The sequence below is a fragment of the Danio aesculapii genome, chromosome 23, assembly GCF_903798145.1.
Source record: "Danio aesculapii chromosome 23, fDanAes4.1, whole genome shotgun sequence".
NCBI lineage: Eukaryota > Metazoa > Chordata > Actinopteri > Cypriniformes > Danionidae > Danio > Danio aesculapii.
Window position 1 is genome coordinate 10,709,154 of NC_079457.1, and position 4,472 is coordinate 10,713,625.

Genomic DNA, 4,472 nt, shown 5'->3' on the forward strand with positions numbered 1-4,472 from the left:
GCTGAGAGGCTGTTGAAGGCTCTTTTGGCTGATTTCATGTCAAGCTGAAAGCTCTGCGCTGCCTGCCCAGGTGTTTTATGCTCACTTCCTGTACAATTCAATCGGCTGATTAATTGCCTCACTTTGAGGGAAAAATCTAAGTGCCCTTCAGCAACAGACGAAATGAGTACCTTCCTCAGCCCACTCACAGGCTGTCAATGGACATTTTTTCCCTTTTCTTTGAGTTATAAATGTATATATTTATATATCTTTTGGAAATAAATCCTAAAAATCCTTCAAATTACCTTAATATAATTATCATGACAATAAATAAAAACCTAGAGCTCAAAGAATTCATAACATAAGCAAACATTTTATTATACAACATATGGCAATTTTTCACACTGACTCTGTCTTATTATGCAGAAAAAAAATGAAAGTAGTAGAAAAATGTTTCCCAATCATTTTCCAGAAGATTAATACGATGCGCTGAAATTACAAAAACACATGCCAGAGTTGACAGATGGAAGCTACGACCTTCACGTGAATGGCATGAAAATGAGTTTTCATGACTAACACATTACACCGACACAAATTCAGCATAAATCACAATTGCTTGTCAGTATAAACACAATATACTTTGCTCTCGTTGGTCCCAGACAAAATCACAGTGTAAAATTGATACCATTTAAAAACACTATTAAAAGGCCTGTTTCAAACGTCACAGGTGATGCCTCCACTTGCTATGCATTACTGATTAGCAGAGCTATGACGAACGGTAGCAGTAAACATGTCAAGTCAATGGCTCGATTCCTAAGTTATGGTTTAATTCATTAGTGCTGCTCCCAGTGCCAATAAACCAGCTTAAGCCGCATCCCATTGAAGCAGAGCCACTGAGAGAGGTCACCGGGGGACAGACTTATGAACATCAAAAGACAGACTCGCTGTACAAAAAGTAGTTCCTTCACATAGTCCATCAGTCTAAAGCAATTGGCATGTACTCACAATATCACTAGGTGCTGTGAGTACGAGATGAATGCTTTATAGTCTTTGGGTGTGCCGTTTAAGCTTTGCTTGATGTCAGGGATAGATAAAGGCTTTTCGGTGTAAGCTCTCCACCAATTCCAAATGATTGGCGTACCTGTGGACCTCCTTGTATTGTGCTTCTACTGGCTTTTCCTCTAGAACGCTTCCTCTGTAGGCAACACTGCCAGACACAGTCATTCTCCTGAATTTTTGGAGGGCTGTTTCACGGTGCATCAATGGACGTACCAGACAGAGTGGGTTGGCGGGACAGGCGACAGGACGGAGGCTCAGTGGTGGGGACACTAAACTGTATCCATGTGATGTCACACCAGAGTGCTGATAGTCATCTGTGCTTCATCCCAGCTGGTAACTGAAACCTCATCCAGTCTGTTTACAATCTTCTCCACATCTTTCTCCTTCTCTGGACTGGGGTTTGTGGATTGGGCACCCCCCAGTTCATTCTCATCCTCCTCTTCCTCTGTAATCGAAGAAAGTCGTGTGGCACTCCCGGGCTTTTCTGCAGGTGGCTGGTAGTGGCATTGGCCATTCAGGAGTCTCCGAAGAGGCATAAGAGGCACGATGTCTTCACCCAGCAGCTGCTGCTGGCAATGACGGAAGTCAGATTGGCGCTTTAGCCTCTTAAACTCTGTGAACGCAGATGTTGTGTTTTGGTAGAGGCTGAGCGCTAGCGCTCTGGCCTTTTCCGCCTTCGCCAATAGGACAGCATGGCAGCGCAGCACCACCGCTTTATTCTTCACCTGATGCCTGTAAATCCACGCAAATATCTTGGGCCGGAATGGATCAGCAGTGCAGTATGTGATCCGGTTGAGAGAAAAGAGGTGACTAGGCTTCTTTTTGCCACTTTTATCAACTCCCATGCGTATACCATGAGGCCCGACGGTTATCTTCATCTTAGCGCTCTGTTCGCCATAGTTGCTGCGGGTCCAAATCTTAGCCACCGCCTCCTGCGTACAGTCCTCGCCTTTAGCCACAATGGTGACCGCGCTCCCCAGGTAACGAACATTATAGGTGGGTTCCTCCTTATTAAGCTCCACTTTCTGCCGTTTGCTGTGGAAGACGCTCCCAAACCAGTGGAATGGGCAGTCGGGAAGGAGATCCGGACAAGAGTGGAGCAAAGTCGACAGCAGCGAATGGTAAGTTAGCCCAGCTCCAAGACTTTTCGGCTTGCTTTTGGACTCATTCTCCACTAGCACAAACTTACTCCTTTTCCAGGGCAGCATGATCCTGAAAGAGTGGAACGGATTCAGCACTCTCCCTTAAGCAGCAACGATGAGCGCTCTGGTGTGTGTGTTTCTCAGAGAAGCACAGCGAAGGAAACCACTCTGGCACACGCTGATGAGAGACTGAAAGCAGAAAGGCTCAGCTGCTCTGCTTGCTCCTCCTTCCTCTTCCTCCTCCTCCTCCTGCATCACTGAGTGCTGATCAGTACTGGGCTCCAAGCCTCGTCGCTCCTCATTTAACTCCTTCAAAACCCTCACCTGACAGTTTCCATGCAGACTCTGACCAGCGACCCCGAGGCAAAACAAGAGGGTTCATCCTCATGTCAGAGTGTCCTATGAGAACATTTCAACCTGCTGGGAGTCACTTCTGCCATTGGTATATATATACACCATCACATTGCCTAGCTCTAATTTAATTCATTCAGCTTCTGGATAAACTCCAGGAAATTACTTTACATAACAGCTGCAAAAGAAAGATGGTGCTAGAACAAAACGCTAATATGGTTATTATATGTCCAGTTGTGCAAGCGCGTGGGCGGCAGAGCCCGAATCGATTGGAGACATTTCGTTCTTGACATTTGAACATGTTCACAGATTTGCTTGAAAGGATGAATCACTGTCTCATCTATATATCTTTCATTACAAAACGTCAAAGAATAATGGCTTTATGCAACTATTCTGCTCTAGACTTTAACTGTCCAAGTCAGTTGATTAAAGATAAAGGCTTTTAAGAATTTTTTTTTTTTTACTATTTTCATAAATAATTCCCAAATTTTAATTATTTGACACCCTTGTGTTTTCCCAACCCTACTGTATATAACATTGTTTGTTTCATGGTACACAATGTGCTACAATCAATTGCAATTAAAATTAATAGAGGTGTTAAAGCTTAAAAAAGGACCGTATAAAACTATTATACACTTTAATATGTTAAAATATCATTTTACAATGTTGGTTGTTGAAAATCTGCCTTATTTTTCGTCAGCACAGCAAAGAGAATAATCATTGAGGTTCAGCTTACTCTTCTGATATGTAATTCTCTATTACCCAGCAAATTTCAGTAGTTAAAGATTTGTTTATATTTCTGCATCATGTGATCGCTGTAACCCATAGCACATGCCTTGCGCGTAGCCATCTATTTTTATTTCTGCATGCTGTTTGTGTTGCTTTGCAATAGCACTTCTGAAACACTAGCTAGCAGTAGGTTATGTGTCAATTCTTCACGGGTGTTTTGTTTTTTCTGAACGCTACCTTAATGTACAAGTGGCTCAAACTCACTCATTCAGAGAAACATACAACAACTTTAATCATCAAGTAAACAGAAAACAAAAGTTTCCATCTGGAGCTCCTTCACAGGACTCAACACTTGTAAACACTCACTCAATTGGGCTCGCAGCTATCAGCATGGCCCACACTCATCACAACTAGCAAGCCGACCAAATCACAGAGCTTGACTACAGCCTTAACAGCCTTAACTCTAGGTCAATAAAGGAAAACGGTATCAGTGAACAGACAAAGCTATTATAGGGCTTCAGAAGACTATTTGAAAAGTTTAGATGCAAAAACCTCTAAAAGCCATCTCATGTTTTCTTCTAAAGTTAGCATTTTTTTCAGACTCCTGTGTGTAGGCTCAGTAATTTTAGTTTTATAGTGATGAATGAGTTATTTACCTGTGAAAAAACTGAACATAAACACAGGAGGCTGACAAAAATTGTCATTTTAGGAGATGGCATTTAGAGGTTTTTGCATCTGAACTCTTCAATTGCACTCACACAAATCACATGAACCATTTCATAGGTACTGTACAGTACCACTGGTTATTGTTTATGGGTAATGTAGATACCAAAATAATTACTTCGATACTTTGAAATCGATACCAGTTCCTAAACAAAGCTTTTTTGATACCAATTTGTTTTAACAAGATTACATAATCCATCTCTTTTTTTGCACTCGTAAAAGCACTAAGCAAGTTCAAGTAGATTTCAGTTAAACATGAACAATTTCATGTCAATTTATGAGGTTCACCATTGCATCCTTAAAAATCTTATTTACTTAGCAGTTCTTCTTAAATTTAAAGGAACAGCATTTCAGTAAACATTCAGATCTGGCAGGTAGGTCTCTGCAACACTAACATGGTCACCAACTGATGCCAAGCAGGGCTGTGCCCAGTCAGTACCTGAACGGGAGATCACATGGGAAAGCTGGGTTGCAGCCAGAAGTGGTGTT

At 42.0% G+C, this 4,472-nt stretch overlaps 1 protein-coding gene across 1 annotated transcript; it reads right to left on the reverse strand.

The window, feature by feature from the left end:
- Window positions 1-374: 374 nt before the first annotated feature.
- fam43b (family with sequence similarity 43 member B) lies at window positions 375-2,382 on the reverse strand. The gene has a single exon (XM_056449160.1). The coding sequence runs from the start codon at window positions 2,244-2,246 to the stop codon at window positions 1,329-1,331; it is 918 nt and encodes a 305-aa protein (XP_056305135.1). The 5' UTR covers window positions 2,247-2,382; the 3' UTR covers window positions 375-1,328.
- Window positions 2,383-4,472: the final 2,090 nt, after the last annotated feature.